At 51.7% G+C, this 15,793-nt stretch overlaps 1 protein-coding gene across 3 annotated transcripts in view; it reads left to right on the forward strand.

Moving 5' to 3' along the window:
- The first annotated feature begins 204 nt into the window (after window positions 1–204).
- Window positions 205–15,793, forward strand: part of XPNPEP2 (X-prolyl aminopeptidase 2) — a 29,582-nt gene continuing 13,993 nt past the window's right edge. For 2 of the 3 annotated variants that reach the window (XR_014258689.1, XM_082446114.1), the window contains exons 1-10: window positions 206–3,770; window positions 6,045–6,115; window positions 7,597–7,707; window positions 8,646–8,709; window positions 9,714–9,818; window positions 10,061–10,147; window positions 11,160–11,306; window positions 14,392–14,493; window positions 15,168–15,249; window positions 15,533–15,728. Coding sequence is in view for 2 of the 3 variants with exons in the window: in XM_082446114.1 (XP_082302240.1) it covers window positions 3,722–3,770; window positions 6,045–6,115; window positions 7,597–7,707; window positions 8,646–8,709; window positions 9,714–9,818; window positions 10,061–10,147; window positions 11,160–11,306; window positions 14,392–14,493; window positions 15,168–15,249; window positions 15,533–15,728 (1,014 nt within the window). In the remaining variant the exon portion in view is untranslated. Of the gene's footprint in view, window positions 3,771–6,044; window positions 6,116–7,596; window positions 7,708–8,645; window positions 8,710–9,713; window positions 9,819–10,060; window positions 10,148–11,159; window positions 11,307–14,391; window positions 14,494–15,167; window positions 15,250–15,532; window positions 15,729–15,793 lie in introns of all 3 variants that reach the window. The other variant, XM_082446115.1, reaches the window with a different exon arrangement.

Genomic DNA, 15,793 nt, shown 5'->3' on the forward strand with positions numbered 1-15,793 from the left:
TGGGTCTCCAACTTTCCTGCTGCCACAGGCTGCTCCAGGCCACAGTGCCACCTGCCCATGCTCTCTCGGGCTGCTGTTTATGTCAACGCCACCAATCTGCCCCCAACCCACCCCATGACCACTGCCTGCAGTGCCACTTCTGCGCCTCTCCTGCCAATGTTCGCCCCAATGCTACTACCCGAGGCTGTCAGGATGCCCTCTGCGGCTCTGGCCTGCTGGCTTCCACTTCGCTCTCAGGCCGTCCTTGGCTTCTACTCTTCCAGAGGGTCCCACAGCAGGGCTGCCTGTGGCCCTGGTGCTAGAGCTCCTGGCATGCTGGTCGCTTTACATGCATTTTCTGTCGTACACATGAGATGGGCTGTGATTGTGATTGGCACGGTGACTCAGGACATCCGTTTTCACCAAGTGGGAGAAAACGCAAGTTAGGTAGGTGCATTCTGATGAAGTCAGGCAGTCCTGGGTACCCAGAGTGGGCAGACCTAGGTCAGAAGGCAGGATGGCAAGCCTAAGATGGGATCAGGGTGCCAAAAAAGAGGCAGGGACAGGAGTGGCCCTTAAGAACAAATTCTCCAGTTTCAGAATTTGGCCTTTCGGCTGGCCTTGGAGAGATGGGCTGCCTGCACCACCACGGCCAGGCTTCAGCGAGTGACAGTTCATCGAAACAACGTTGACACAAGGACTCTTGGCCATCCACCCTTCCTGCACTGAATCACTCCTTTCCACATCAGGCCTGTTGCCAACCTGGGTTCAAGTCCCCCAGAGTGATGAGTAAAGACATTGGTTTTGAGGTAAGAGAGGAGCTGAGGGTGAAGGGAGGTGAGGTCAGCATTGCCACCAGGGCCAAGACAGGGAACCTGGGGAAAGAACCAGAGGGCTGAGTCCTCTGCGCAGCCTCCGAGACCATCCCAGGGCAGAGTCCAGCAGATGGGGGAGGGATGTCTGCTCAGGTTATTTTTTTCCAGGGTTGGCACTTCAGCCCAGCTGATCTTTGCTAAAACATTAACTGCCATTTCAGCAGTGTTGGATGCCAGGGCAGAAAGAACCAGGTACAGATGAGAATGGTTTGAGTTCTAGTTATGCATTTGATTTAACAAACTCATACAGCCTTTACTCCTTGTGGCAAGCACGTTCTGAGAGCTTCACAAACATGAATGCATTTAACCCTCATCACATTCGTAAGAAGTTACTACAATTATTACCCATTTCACAGGTGAGGAAACTGTGGGCTCAAAGAAGTGACATCATTTTGAAACTGTGCAACTCAGATTGGGACTTGAACCCATAGTCTTTTAATTGAGATCACACACCCGGTCTCAGGACTTAATGAAGCTCAGGTTCTTGATGTCTCATCGCAGAAAGAATTCACTGAGAGACAAAGTGATAGGGAAGAAGTGGGTTTATTTAGAGAGAAACACACTCCACAGACAGAGTGTGGGCCATCTCAGAAGGCAAGAGGCCTCGAAATATGGCGTGGTTAGTTTTTACCAGCTGGGTAATTTCATAGACTAATGAGCGAGAGGATTATTCCAAGTATTTTGGGGAAGGGGCAGAGATTTCCAGGAACTGGGCTACCGCCCACTTTTTTTTTTAATTTATTTATTTATTTATTTATTTTTGGCTGTGTTGGGTCTTCGTTTCTGTGCAAGGGCTTTCTCCAGTTGCGGCAAGCGGGGGCCACTCTTCATCGTGGTGCGCGGGCCTCTCACTATCGCAGCCTCTCTTGTTGCGGAGCACAGGCTCCAGACGCGCAGGCTCAGTAGTTGTGGCTCACAGGCCCAGTTGCTCCGCGGCATGTGGGATCTTCCCAGACCAGGGCTCGAACCCGTGTCCCCTGCATTGGCAGGCAGACTCTCAACCACTGCGCCACCAGGGAAGCCCTACCGCCCACTTTTTGATCTTTGATGGTCAGCCTCGGAACTGTCATGGCACCTGTGCGTGTGTCACTTAGCTTATGCTAATGTGTAACAATGAGCTTATAATGAGGCTCAAGGTCCACTGGAAGTCAAATCTTCTGCCATCTTGAACCTAGCTGGTTCTAACCAGTTTTTGTCATGTCCTATGGCTATGTCATTCTTTTAAAGGTTGTGTCATGCCCCCTTCCCTCCTGTTTCAATTTGCCCAAGATCGTGAGGTTAGTGGGTGATGGAGCTGGGATTGAAGCCCTGGCGGTCTGGCTCCCAGGTCACTGGTCAAGGCAGGGCTGTTTGTCCTAGAAAACTGTCTTCCGGGTCCCTCCCCTGCGTGACCCCATCAAGTCTACCTGCTTGCGGTTGGGGATGGCTAATACAGTGCACAGGGGAGGGAAAGGCCTTTGAGGGGACATTTCCCCAGTCCTTTGGTCTCTGGGCATAACTTCATCCCCAGTCCTGGGCTGTCCTCTGAGGCTCTGGGCTCTGCCTCTACTTTTATCCCTGGAGGTGGAGTTCCCTGAACCTCCTCACTCATTTAGACACCCTTCCTTCAGGGAGTTCCACGAAGGCCCCCCTTCCCTCTTCGAAATGATCTATTTTATGATCTTGGATGGATTACTTGAAAGCTGCCTTAAACTTGCTATGGATGTAAGCCCAGTGTAAATACGTTAAAAATAAGATCAAAAGGAATGGGTAGTTTGCCTCTGGGGCCCTCCAGGCTAGGAGGAGAGCCTGTCCATTGGGTCTGTTTGTCTCTGGGAAGTATTCCTTTCTGGTCTAGGGGTGTAGATGGCTCTGACTGGGGGCTGCTTTGGCGCTGGTGCAGTGAGCTGCCCTCTGATGTAGTGGGTGGACATAGGGCTGGCTTCAGTTTGCCCACTTCCCTCAGAGGGAGTCATGCCCGTTGGGAGTGACCCACACCGCAGGGGCACAAAGACCTGTTCTAGAAGCTGTGGTAGAAAGGGCATGTCCAGTTAACCAAATCTGTCTTCTGGGAGCCCCCAAACTCCCCTTTCTGGGTCTTCTTCCCTCTTCAGTGTCATCCCCCGACCCCTCCAGATGGGCCTTTGGGCTTTCATTCCCTCAGGTGCGAATGGCACTAACAGCTGAATGGACTCTGCCGTCCCCACCATCCCAAGAGAGGGGCAGTCTTCCCCTCTGCCAGTGACTGCTGCCACTTTTACAGAGGGGACTCTCCTGAGGGGACCCAGCCCTCAGTTCAGGAAAGTCAGTCTCCGGCTGTAACTAACTTCTCCGAGGGGTGCAGTGGGGCTTCACAGGCACTGGGCAGAGAGGACACTGGCTTTTTCTGAGTCAGGCCAGCTCAGAAGAGGCGGAAGGATAAACATCCATCTCAAAGCAAAAGTGAGGCTGTAGCCAGGCCTGGGGTGAGGGAGCTAATAGGAAACAGCTTGCTGGAGGGAGGGGGACAGAATTCGGGAATGGCCGAGGCTGGCTGCTGAAGAGGGGGCTGGGAGAAGCAGGCTGATTGAGACCAGCTGCTGCTCCTCTGTCTCAGAGATCTTTGGACTCTGCCCGGGGCAGGCTCACACCCTATTCTGGGTGACAGGGAGCCAGCAGAGGCTGCCTGGGGCAGTCGAGTCTTTTCCACCCAGCCTGACTCCTGGAACCCTCAGAAACCAAAGACCAGAGGACTCTCCATCCACCAGCTGGACACCTCCTCCCCATTGCCAGCCCCCACCCCCTGGCTGCTCCTGCCCCGGAAAGGCCTGGAAGAAGAGACCAAGGAAACAGCCCTGCCCACTCTCCCTTGACCCTCCATCCACCCAGCACCGGCATCTGAAGACCCCATGGCCTGGGCTCCCTGGGGCTGCTACCCCTGGCTTGTCCTCCTCTGTGGTATGTGCATCCCCCGTCTCTCCCTCCCACGCTGGGAGGGCAGGTCCAGCTGGAGAGCAGTTCTGGCCTCTCCCCTGTGGGCTCAGAAAGGGTTGGAGTGAAGGCTGGGCCTAGGTTGTCTCTTTTTTTTCTTGGTCCCTCTCTCTGTCTTGAGGAAGAGGAACCCCAGGGCCAGTCCTGGGGACCCTCAAGACTCACCTCAAGTCTGGTTTGGCCTCTTTCCATTCCCACCTGTTAAAGAAAAAATGATTCTGGCACTTGTTAAAAGAGTAAGGAAGATTTTATTCAAGACTATTGCAATAGGGGCGCTGCAGCAGGGGAGAAAGATCAGGCTCAACTCCGAATACAGCAAAGATGGCTGAGGACTTCTTGTCAAATGAGCAGAGTGAGGGGGTCAGTGGATGGAAAATTGCCAAGAGGAGACCTCAAGGGTGAGGAGATTCTTGCTAAACTGACAATAGGATCCATGCTGAAGGCAGGGTGATCAAATATCAAGGATGGATGATGAGGAATTTGATCAGATATCAAGGTTGATGAGATACTAAGGGTGGGGAATTCTCTCTAAGCTGACTTAGCAGGATTCTTGCTAAGTCTGGGCGATGCAGGCCCAGTAAGGACGGGATGGACTTGGAAGTCAAGGCCTAATGGAGAAGAGGGCTTGGAGGAGCCTAGCTAAAGTTTGGTCTTTGTCATCCTATGGTGTCCTGTTTGTACTCTTTAGTCACAGCTAAGTGCCCAGCTCAGCACCCTCCACATCCTCTCCACCCTGGCCCTAGGGAGGCCTCCTTCCCTTTGCTCTGTGGCGGCAGGACCTTACTCATTCATTCAGTACCCAGTTCCTGACACCTCCCCAGTGTCAGACCCCGTGCCAGGGACCACAGAGTGGTTCGGCTGCAGAGCCTGCCCTTGGGAGCCACAGCCCTGACCTCAGAGAACAGCAGCTGGGGTGTCTAGAGGGACATGGGCTGGCTGTGTCTTGCTTCTTATGTTGGTGTTTTAGCGCCACCATTTTGCCAGAAATCTGTTCCTACAGAAATGAGTGTTCATTCTCTTAAATCAGCAGGGTGGGTCTCATCTCTCCCTTGAGTTTATGCGACCGGACCAGGAGAGAGAGTGAGGCAGGGCATTCGTGGTGTTAGAACCCAGCTGTACTCCTTCCATCTGTAGCTCAACCTACTCAGAAAGGAAAAGTAGAGTGTCTCCCCAAACTCAGACCCCCATTACCTCTGGAGAGGTTCCCCCCGAAAAGATGGAGGGCTGGAGGGAAGGCCTATCAGAGACCCCTGGACTTTCAGGGTGTGAAGGCCCAGAGCCTGCAGGACTTAGCCCAGTGCCTGGCACACAGCAGGGGCTTAGGAAATGTTTGCTCAACGAATACTGGGCGACTCTTCTTGGGACACACCAAATTTGGGGCAGAGCCCCAACTGGAAACTAAGTCTCTATACATTCTCTCCCTTCTGGGGCACCACCCTTCCATGGTTGGCTTTTTTGTACTCAGATGGCCTAGGTTCAAATTCCTGCTCTGCCACGGACTCATTGTGGCAAAACTTGGGCGAGTAACTAAACGTACCTGGGCCTCAGCTTCCTCTTCTGTAGAAAGCAGACAATAATACCCACTTCCCAGGGTTGTTGCAAGTATCAAAAGAGAAACTATAGGTAAATTGCTGAGTTCGGTGTCTAGCACACAGTAGGAGCTCTTTAAATGTTAACCCGCCTTTCCCCACCAGGGGACGATGTCAGCCTGGGATTGCCTGGCCTCTGTAGCCTGGAATGAGAGGCAGATATTTGGACTGTAAGAAATGGTAGAAGTGGGCCTTGAATTTAAGTAAACCCAATATATATATAATTAGATTTATAGAAGGGTAAAACAAAGGTGGGGTGATTATTTAGCGAGATCCTCTAGAGCATTTAAGAGAAAATCTGATTACAAAAATTTAATTTACACACAACTTTTCCAGTTCGGTAGATCCTGAAAAGACCCAATTAGATTAGAAGGAAAAAATTGATTTAATGAGCACTAAAACCCATCCAAAAGTGGCAATCACTTGTCGATGAAACAGGTTTCTTTGATTGTGACCCAGGGTGCCATCCAATTCAGCCTGATTTCCTATGAAATGTAATTATTTTTATCCTCAAGTAGAGTTGGACAGCATCTCCTGCTTCAAAGGATGCAGGCCCTGTGGGGACCAGGAGCGGGGTTGGGGGAACATGTCCCCGTGCTCTCTAGGACCTATCCAGTCTCCAAGTGACCCTGGACTTTTCTCCGGTTTCTAGCTTGTGCCTGGGGCCGCCCAAAGTCACTGGACCTGAGAGAGGATGTGAGAAACTGTTCAATCAGCCCTCCGGTGAGGCCCTGCCTCCGCCCCGCCCCCGCCCCGCCCGGACCCACAGCTCCCACCTTCCTCCCCATCCCCCATGGGCCCAGCTGCAAGCCTCACCCTCTACCAGCCTTCCTCCTGATTTCCGGACTCTGGGGCCACTGTTTCTGATTAACCTCCCTCGGGGCGGGCGGCGCATTCTCAGGTGTCTGACATCCGCCCCTATCCCTCCCTCCCAGCCATTCCCACGGCAGGTCATCTCCTTCCCTCCAGGCCTGAGCCCAGGCAGCCCCTGCGAGAGGGAGGGAGGAGGGGCAGCAAGGAGGGAGGAGGCCCCTAGCCAGCCTTTAGCTGAGGCTAGCTAGGCAGAGACCAGGAAGAGGATGGGAGGAAAGAAAACAACGATTCTAGAGGAACGGGGAGGAGGGCGGAAGACAGAGGGCTAGAAGAGCCAGCGGAAGGTCAAGAGAGGGAGGCCTCGGGTGTGAAGACTGTGAGAAGGCCCAGCATATTGGAGCTGAAAGGTCGTCAGCTCCCTAGCTGGAGACCAGAGGGATTCTTTCCACAACTAGATGAGAGTGTGAAAGAGCGTCTCCAGACAGGAGCAGGCCAGAAGGTGAGGGCTCATGGGAAGGTGAGGGCTCATGGGCCTGCCAGCAGGTCACTAAAGTCTCAGGACAAATGGGATACATCTGCTTGCCTCATCCACTTTATGAGACCACTGGGGCAGGCAGGTAGGTGGGCAAACCACATTATTTTTATGTTAAAATAAACATGGATGTATCCTGGAGTAGAAGGCAAAACAAAACAAAAAGCCCACACTTTTTATTTTTAAGATAAAATAACCTTTAACAAAATGTCTGGCTTGGAGACGATCTTTCTGGACAATGTCCCAAACTGCTGGGGGTACTCATTCACTCTCCTCTGCCATTTGGGACCAGTGAGTGGAAACTTGAAACAAGTCCCCAAGGTAGGGCTGCCAGGTGAAACACAGGACGCTCAGTTACATCTGAATTTCAGATAATGAATAATGTGTTTAATATAAGTATGCCCCAAATAGTACTTGGGACGCACTTATACTAAAACATTATTCATTGTTTACCTGAAATTCAAATGTGACTGGGTGAGCATCCTGTATTTTGATTTGCTAAACTGGCAACTCTACCCCAAGGTATCCAAAGAGGGGCCATCCCCTGGCCTGGCCCAGTGCCAGGGCTCAGGACCCTGCAGTTCTTACCCACCCCCTGCCCCATCCCAGACTCAGGTCCCATTACTGTCACAAAAAGTCTCTCTCCAAGCTCTTAAACACCTCCATCTCCACTCAGCCCAGGCACCTTAATCTAGACTAATCCATAACATCAGCTTCTGCCCCATCCCTCTCCAGGCTGGCCCAGCCTACCCAACCCCAATCCCTGCCTAAGGAGAGGATGGGGGCCCCGGCGACATTTTCTCTAAGCAATGTGTGTCTGTGTGTGTGTGTGTCTTGGTGTCTTCCTGTCACCTGTCAGTACCTTCCAGTTACTGTGGTCAATACCACAGCGCAGCTCACAGCCCTCCGCCAGCAGATGCACACCCAGAATCTCTCTGCCTACATCGTCCCCGACACGGATGCCCACATGGTGAGGGATGGCTCCTCCCACCAACCCCCCACCCCCTCCCCGCCCCGTGCCGGGTCTGGCCTAAGAGAACAGGCCACAAACAGGACGCTGTTAAGAATCGGAAGATGGAAGACAGAAAAAGGATTTGACAGGCAAAGGGAAGGAAGTGGGGAGCTTGGACACGGGCGTTTTAGGGCAACTGAAAGAATGTATTCCTTTACATAGGAGAGAAGACATTGCCAAATCTCCTTGACCTCAGGCAATGAAACTATAAACAACTTCAGAACGATTTTGATTAATTCCTAGATGGCGGATCCAGAATGAATGTTTAGGATACCCCTGCCCTAGGAGGTTAGAATGTGGGCTGGGAACTGAATTAGAAGAACCCTGAGCTCCCTTCTGGCTCAGCCCTTCCCATCAGCTGATGGATGGAGCGCTGAAATGATCCAGCGTCCAAGATTCCACAAGTTTGGGGTGTAGGCCGGGAGAGGGGAGCAGACAGGAAAGAAGATGGTCTGAGCCAGAACTGCTTTTCCCAAAGCAGCGCCCCTACCCACCCATCCCACCCTTTCCCACCCTGGCTCCACCTCCACCCCATCCACCTTCCCAGCAACAACCCAGTTGGAAGAGAAGGCATTTTCAGTGTCAATATGATTACTTGAATTCATTTTCCCACCTGCCGAAAAGGGCTAAGAAGCTTGGGTAAGTGTCTGAACTTCTCTGAGCCTCAGTTTCCTCTACTGCGAAATGGGAATAATGAGATCTGTCTCCAAGGTTTATGAGAACCCAAACACAATAATGTGTAAAGCTCTCTGCACAAGTTATTTATGATGTACCCATTGGGCTTGTAGGACTGGTTGAAACTGACTAGACAGAAAGAACCGGGATGTGGTTGGGGGCCTTCCATGCGGGGTGTGACTCCATGAAGAAAGCTAATGACGGTGTTGTTGATTTCCTAGAGCGAGTACATCAGCGACTATGACAAGAGGCGTGCGTGGATTACAGGCTTTACGGGGTCTGCAGGTGACAGCCATTACCCGGCCCTCATTGTTTCTGGTGGGAGACCCAGAGTGGTCAGAGAGGCCCTGGTGTGGCTAGTTCTCAGCAGCCAGGAGCCCAGGAGCGAGTGTCCAGAGGCCCCTGCTCCTCTCTCTGCCTCCCCCTTCACCACTCCAAAAGGGGTCACCAGGGCACACATCTCATAGCCCAGCAGCCACGCTTCTGCATGAGGCAGATGGCCCTCCTGACTTCTTTCCTGTGCTCGCTGCCTCGGCCACAGCCAGGCCCAGCCGGCACTCCCTGGGCTCCATTTCTGGGACAGTTGCTACCTCTATATCTAGCCACTAGGAGCCCGCTGATTCCCTTCACACAATGGCTCGTTTGGGGACAAAGTTTTACTTTGCTGGTCCTTTTATGGATAACATCACCTCACGTGGCCAAATGAGACGCAAACATAGAGGCCCTTTATGGGGTCCCAGTTTTGGAATCGGCCTCCCACCTTGATCCTGGCCCCTTGAATGAAACCTAAGCTTCCCTTGCTGATCCTTAAACATCCCTCCCCTGGGCTTCAAGCTGCCTGGCTTGCCCATCACAGGCCCTTCTTCTCTTTGCAGAAGTCGCTGGGTTTGGCCTCTCTGCCTGTCCTCAGCTAGGCCCCTGGCTTAGTGTTCCCATCAGCCACCGCATCTTCATGCTGACTGCCACACCATCTTTGCTGAGAGCACCTACATGTAGCATCGACTTTTGGGGATGGCCAAAAGCAGACCCCACTTGTCCTGCTAAATGCCCGCTTAGGAAAGGGCCTCAAGGCAAAGCAGAGATGCCCAGCTCAGGACACACTTCCGGCTACTTTCCCCCCAACACTCTCTTTAACATCTCCTGCCTCACTCCCTTCCAAGGGAGGAGAGCAGCTCTTTCCAGAGACGTCTCGTGACACTGTCAGAGCCAGCACCGCATTGCTAAAGCGCTAACTAAAGCCACGCTCCGCACCTTCACCCTCCCCTCCAAGTTTCTCTGTTCTGCCCCAGGAATCGCCGTGGTGACCATGGGGAAAGCCGCTCTCTGGACCGACAGCCGCTACTGGACCCAGGCTGAGCGGCAGATGGACTGCATCTGGGAGCTCCATAAGGAAGGTAAGAGGACGGCACGGATTTGTTCCCCAAGCCCTGGAGCCCAGACTGGGTTCGGGAAGGTACGGGTGAGGGGGTCCGTGGAAGACCATGCTGGGCCCCTGTGGGAAGCACAAGAAATTTGCAGCCGTCCCTAATCTTTGAGGTGGATATCAAGGAAGACAGACGTGGAAGGACTGTCACAGACAGAAGCCCGGCTGGAGGGCCTGGGGTAACCTCAGTGTCCCTTCTTGTCTTTCTCGCAGTTGGCACCACTCCTGTTGTCACCTGGCTCCTCACCGAGATTCCTGTTGGAGGGCGTGTGGGCTTCGACCCCTTCCTCTTCTCCATCAGTATGTTCTTCCCTCAGTCCCTGCGCTTGTCCACACCAGCGAGGGAGACTCAGACCCTCAGGATGTAGAGAAGCACATCTTGGTAGAAGGAGGTGCAGGGTGACTCTAAAGATAGAGTGTTTGAACTTGTAGTTGCAGAATATTTTGCAAAAAGGGTGTATTCCTGGATTGTGTAATGAAGATACATTTAAAAGAATAAACATAGTTTTTTTTTTTTTAAGTCCGGAGTGCAGAGACCCAACCTAGAAGACTCAGGGAATCGTTAAGACCTAGCCAGTGGGTAGGCCGGGATGTTCTTAAACCTAGAACCATCCTCTGTGCCCTGGAACTCTAACAATCAGGGCACTAGAACCACTTGGTAGCCCTCTTCTGGAAGGCAGCTTGGAAGGGTCAAAGGAGTTGAGAGGGTTTCTGAGTAAAGAAGCACAGTCCCTGGGACTTCCCTGGCCGTCCAGTGGTTGAGACTCTGCGCTCCCACTGCAGGGGGCGTGGGTTTGATCCCTGGCCGGGGAACTAAGATCCCTCATGGCACACATGGCGTGGCCAAACAATTTTTTTACAAAAGGAAGCACAGTCCCCTCCCCTCCCGTCCAGGAACACAGCTCCCTGAGCTCCATTGCCCCCGCCAGCTGGCCAGCCTGCCCCCAGGGTGCCGTCCTCATGAATATGCACGGAAAGGCTCCCACTTCAGATCTGGCTTCTTTGCCAGCCCTTCCAGTGGCCTGAACCTCACCATTCCTTTGGGCTGTGGCACTGAAGTTCAGTCAAACAGACAGGACCGAAAAGAGGGCCCCGCAGCCCTTGGCACTTAAAAGGGCGAGCTTAGCTAATTGACCGTGGGCAGCACTGGGGCGGGCTCAGGGCAAGCTGAAGGAGGAAGGCAAGAGGGCACAGCCCAGGCTGCTTGAGCGGAACAGGAGGCAGAGGGGACAAGAAGGAGCTTTGCCTGAGTCACAATTTTCCCGGAGGCATACACAGACAAGGGACAAGTGACTCCTTCCTGCCTCTGCAGATTCCTGGGAGAGATATAACGTGGCCCTCCGAGACTCTGGCAGAGAGCTGGTGTCCATCACCGTCAACCTTGTGGACCTGCTGTGGGGGTCAGAGAGGCCTCCGGTGCCAAGTGAGCCCATCTATGCCCTGCAGGAGGCATTCACAGGTGATTCCTACGCCCGTTCTCTTTCCCACCTTGGAGCAACACAAGCCCCCGCTGCTGCTCCTTTGGCTGAAAAATTCATCCTAAGAGGTCCCAAAGCAATGGTTTCATGTGCGCCTGAATAGCTTGGGATGCTTTCTTAAAACGCAGATTTCTACGCCCCATCCCCTCAGAGAGTCTGAATCAGAAGTTCCTCGAAGCATATTTAGAAAATGCTGGAATAAAGAGTGTCAGGATTTGAAGCAAGAGGGAACAGGAACGGGGGAAACAAGGGAGTCGGAGAAAGATGAAAAAACACCTACCCCTCTAAAGATAGAAACAAACATGTTATGAGCTTCTTGTCTGGTAGTGAAGACTGGTTTGTATTGAATCATTCAGATCTTGACTTCTGGTCCTCCTGTGATAGGGAATTTAGATGTAAGATGGCCGGGGTCAGATGGGCTGGCATGGACAAAGGAAGCAAAAACTAAGCTCAAGCTCAGTCTGTGGCACAGATTAGGGTTCAAGTTTTGGCCGGACCGCAAAGGAAAATTAACTGACCCCCAAAATTCTAACATTGATAATCTTGACCGTGTTGACACCATCTAAATATGTCATAAAAGAACAATAGGCTCTATAATTCTTATAAGTAGTAACTAAACTGACCGAACCCAGACTACTGAGTATGAATCAATGTCTTGGCCACCACCAGCCCCTACCTCCCTAGGAATTCTGAACAAGCCCATAGACTTGGATTCCTAGAAACATTGGGCAATCTGAGAGGTCCCTTTCCACACACAGGTCTATGCACACTTCTTGTTTGGAAAGGAATCCCAGAAACAGGAGAGAAATTTCAAAATAGCGAGTCTGATGAAACAAGTCAAAATTGTGTCCAATTTTCTTTATCCATTCTGATGTAACTTGCAGAAACTTTCTGCATCTTGACGCAGTTTTTAAAGAAACTTGCTATCCAAGACAGTTCCATCAAAAATAAAACTCATCCCATTCGGATAAAGAAGGGTGCGGTTATGTCAGGAAGAGGAGTGGATAAAGGGGAAAATCTTCCAGGGACTGGGAGAGAATTCACATGGGTTTTATCACTTCCCACGAGTGAGAGGAAGCCAAGCCATCACGGGCTGCTAGTCTTCAAGGAAAAGCCATCCAGAGCCAGAACTGGGCCTGGAAGCCCAAGAACAGAGTCTCTAAGCTCACAGAGACAAGAGAGACTTTCTCTCCAGCCACTCACAGGTTTTAAAGGGGGCAAAGAGCAAAGGGAAGAACATGAAAAGTAGTTACTCAAAGATACCTGTGTGTATCAAACAATTTAAATTGGCTTTCATTTGTTGTCTCAAAAACGTATCACATCCATGAACCTTGAAAACATAATTCTAAGTGAAAGAAGTCAGTGAAGGCCCCATATTGTAGAATTCCATTTGTGTGAAACATCCAGTGTAGGCAAATCCATGGAGACAGAAAGCGGATTAGTGGTGGCCGGGGGCCCGAGGGCCAGGGGGAGAGGCAAATGGGGAGAGACTGCCTAATGGCTACAGAGTTTCCTTTTGGGATGATGGAAATGTTCTGGAATTAGATAGTGGTGGTAGTTGCACAATTTTGTGAATCCTCTTTTTTTTATATAAATTTATTTATTTTATTTTGTTTATTTTATTTTTGGCTGTGTTGTGTCTTCGTTGCTACATGCGGGCTTTTCTCTGGATGCGGCGAGCAGGGGCTACTCTTCATTGTGGTGCACAGGCTTCTCGTTGCGGTGACTTCTCTTGTTGCAGAGCACAGGCTCTAGCCGCGCAGGCTTCAGTAGTTGTGGCACACGCTCAGTAGTTGTGGCTCACGGGCTCTAGAGCACAGGCTCAGTAGTTGTGGCGCACGGCCTTAGTTGCTCCGCGGCATGCGGGATCTTCCGGGACCAGGGCTCGAACCCATGTCCCCTGCATTGGTGGGCGGATTCTTAACCACTGCGCCACCAGGGAAGCCCTGTGAATGTTCTTAAAGGCACTGAATTGTGCACTTTAAAATGGTTAAAATGATAACACTTTATGGTATGTGTATTTTACCACAATAAAATAAAATAAACCTGGAAGAAGTATCGCACCCAAAGCTTTGGTTCTTGATGAACAGTTTTACCTGTTTGCATAAAGATTTTTTAAATTGAATTATGTTGCTTATGCTAATCTCTCAGCCCAACTAGGACCCTTAATGCTTATGATCTTCTGCCAGCAAATTCCTAGCCCTGCCTAGCGGCAGACTCTTTAGAGGGATTACAGGGAGCAGGAAAAAAAGATGAAAACCAAAGTCCTAGAACCAGGATACAAGCATCCCAGAAGGGACAGCTCTGTGACACAGAGTTTAAGGACAAGTTTGGAGACTAACAAGGTTAGCAAGATAGTCCAATGTCTATACCGATTAAGAGTGTGAGCCATGTAGTCAAACAGACCTGTGTTCAACTCTCAGTTCCGCCCCTTGCCAGCTATAAAAACCATAGATAAGTCACTTTACCTCTCTGAAGCCTCAATTTCCTTATCTGTAAAATGGGCCAAGTAAGGATTAAAACAATGTACACAAAGTGCTTAGCCCAGACCCAAGTGGCTTTAGTAAGCGCTGGGGTTACTGCGGGGAAGAGGATTAAACACGGCCCAGCCCTATCCCTTTGCCCTTCAACTAGGGCTGCTCTCCTGATCTCTGTTTTGCATGCTTATTTATTAATCAGAAAGTTATACCAGATTTTCTATACATCCAGACACAATTCTACATACATTACAAATATTAGTTAATTCGGATCTCATAACAACTCTATTGAGGTAGACACTATTATTATAATCCATCCCCATTTTACAGATGTGCAAAATAGGACACAGAGGGGCTAATTTTCCCAAGGTCACCCAGCAAGTAATGACAGAGGTAGGATTTAAACACAGACAGTCTGGGTCAAGAGCCCATGTCCTTAATGATTACACAAGCAAGAGTTTGGTTAAAGAAAGGGTTCTACTGCTTCTAAAGGAATGGAAAACTATTGCCCTAAGGGAGCCCTCTCAGGAACAGAGTGCCAAAGAGAAGGTAGATCACTTATGCTTTCTTTTGGCTCTTTTGCTTCTAGGAAGCAGCTGGCAGGAGAAAGTATCTGGCATCCGCAGCCAGATGCGGAAGCATCGTGAGGCCCCAACTGCCGTGCTTCTGTCCGCACTTGATGAGACGGCCTGTGAGTATAGATTTGTGGATGCAGGGGGGTGCCTGGGTTCCCCCCAACCCCCAAGCCTCCTGGGCCCTGCAGCACAGGACTCCTCCCCCAGCGACCACTGACCCATGGGTTCTGAGAGCTCCGTGGTCATGGCCTGTGGGAACTAAGGTGAGGGCAGGAGCTCACGTCTGCTCGCTAAGGAAACCAGGAAGCCCTGTGCAATCTGGGGCCAGCCCCCGGGCCATCAGAGGACCAGGAAACCCCAGCAGCAAAGGCTTCTGTCTCATGAAGGGGAGGAGGCCCAGCAAACACCTCCCAACCTGCTGGCCACGAGCCCAGGGCACTCAGCTTCCCGGCTTTAGCACCCCGTGCAGCCCTATTCTATCCCATCGTGGCTCAGCGCTTCTCACCTGACCCCAGCTCTGGGCTTCAGGTATTCTGGGAACCCACCGACACCGTGTGCAGACTACTGGCTGGGTATCTGCCTTTTTCTGGGAGAAAGTGCCCCTAGCGCTCGTTAGTGCTTCAAAGACCCTCCCCCACTCCGGAAAGACTGAGAAACATTCAGGGGCAGAGGATGTGGGCGTGCGGCTGGGGATCCTTGGAGGCCAAAGCCAACAGTAGGGCAAAGGTGTCATGTGTACTTGCGTCAGGCGGGTCAGCCTCAAATAGTCCCCATCAATTCTCTTCCCCAGGGCTCTTCAACCTTCGCAGCAGTGACATCCCTTATAACCCCTTCTTCTATTCCTACACGCTGCTCACTGACTCCTCCATCAGGTAGGGCTTGTCCTTGGCTTGCGGTCACGGACTTCCTCTAACTCCTCACTGCCCCAACATGCAGCCTTCCCAGAAGCGGGGTGCCTGCCCCAGCAGGACCCTCGAGGAAGCCTCCGATCAGCTTCTCCTGACCCCCTTGACCTCTGTTCCCACGTACTCCAAATCTGGTCTGCTCAGCTGCCTGGCGCAGGCCTCCTCTGACCTCCAGGAACAAAGGGCCGCTGGTCTCTTGCACTGTCCTTAGATTCTCTCTGGACCCTCCTGGTCTTCCCTCTCCACCTAGGTTATTTGCAAACAAGAGTCGCTTTAGCTCCGAGACCCTGCAGTACCTGAACTCTGGCTGCACGGGTTCCATGTGTGTGCAACTCGAAGATTACAGCCAAGTCCGTGACAGCGTCCAGGCTTACACCTCAGGAGTCGTGAAGATCTGGATCGGGACCAGCTACACCTCGTATGGGCTCTATGAAGTGATACCCAAGGTGGGTTTGCCAGGCACCGTCCTCCCCACCCCCCAACAGCCCTGATAAGTCTCAACCTAACGCGG

The sequence above is a fragment of the Balaenoptera physalus genome, assembly GCF_965194825.1.
Source record: "Balaenoptera physalus genome assembly, chromosome: X".
Classification (NCBI taxonomy): domain Eukaryota; kingdom Metazoa; phylum Chordata; class Mammalia; order Artiodactyla; family Balaenopteridae; genus Balaenoptera; species Balaenoptera physalus.